Source organism: Emiliania huxleyi (genome assembly GCF_000372725.1).
Source record: "Emiliania huxleyi CCMP1516 unplaced genomic scaffold EMIHUscaffold_10595, whole genome shotgun sequence".
Lineage (NCBI taxonomy): Eukaryota > Haptophyta > Isochrysidales > Noelaerhabdaceae > Emiliania > Emiliania huxleyi.
Genome location: NW_005202052.1, coordinates 1 through 1,088, shown reverse-complemented (window position 1 = coordinate 1,088; position 1,088 = coordinate 1). Strand labels below are relative to the sequence as shown.

Here is a 1,088-nt window from a genome sequence, read left to right as displayed (position 1 = left end):
ATTCACAATCTGCTCTGCGATGGCCGTGTGAAGAACGACTGAGATACGCTGCTTCTGCAGCCCTAGCCAGTTCTTGGTGTGGTCCAAGTCACGAAGTCACCTCATCGAGGTACTGGGCCCGCGTCAGTTTGTTCTGCAGCACGTTCGCCGCCTTCCACAGGATCTCGCCAACCCCCTTCCCGAACCCACCGAACGACTCGAACAGCAGCAGCTGCACGCCGACGTCCTTGTCCTCCCTGGCGTAGCGATACTCGCCGCCATAGGACGGTATGCGGCGGTCGCCGCCCACCACCCTCCCCCCCCCTAGTATGCCATCGACCCGTCCCCTGCTCCCTCTCGCCCTTGCTCTTCCTCTCCCCCTCCATGCCCTCGCCCCCGTACCCCTCACCCTCCCTTCCCCCCCCCCTCTCCCTCCCCCTCACCTCCCTCTCCCTCCTCGCAGTAGGGCCCATGCCCCATGACCATGTTCCGGTAGAATGATTCGGTGTTGCCGAAAGCGACAAAAGCGCCCTTCCGACCGTGCTCCCCGCTGCTGGTGAGGGGGCAGACCTTGACATCGCCGGAATAGCGCTTGCCGCCCCTGCCAATGTTGTACGCGTCCACGTCGGGTTGTTTGTTGTAACTATGACCGAGGTGGTTCGTCGGCTCCATTCGCACAGCTGTGCCCCACGCGGCGCGTAGGGCGAGGATGAGGCGCTGAAGAGATGACGCTTGTGTTTGATGTTGTGGCCCTGCTGCGGAACGTTGACAGCAGCGTCGCCGAACTCGTCGTGGTAGGAAGGTGTGGCCACCTCGTGTGGGAACGCAGCCCCCGTGGGAACGCACTGCCGGCCCCCGTGCGCAGCCCCTCCCGACACCGGAGCGGTGCTCCGGGGGCACGCCCCCGTGCACGCCTCCTCATATGACAGCGCACGGGAGCGGTGCTCCGGGGGCACGCCCCCGTGCACGCCTCCTCATATGAAATGCACGCTCCGGCCCGGTTTTCATATGAACTGCACCGCTCCCGAGTCGGGCACCTCCGCCGCGCCGAGCCCGTACTGGGAGAGCGGGTTCTCGGCGCGCTGCGGCACGCCATTGTCCTGGAGAAT

At 65.1% G+C, this 1,088-nt stretch overlaps 1 protein-coding gene across 1 annotated transcript; it reads right to left on the bottom strand.

Moving 5' to 3' along the window:
• Nucleotides 1-100: 100 nt before the first annotated feature.
• On the bottom strand, nucleotides 101-651 carry EMIHUDRAFT_125563 (hypothetical protein; the record flags this gene model as incomplete). Its single annotated transcript, XM_005792631.1, has 2 exons — nucleotides 101-303; nucleotides 423-651. Coding segments are annotated over 2 exons (432 nt in total), but the record flags the coding sequence as incomplete, so codon positions are not given.
• Between the last annotated feature and the right edge of the window lie 437 nt (nucleotides 652-1,088).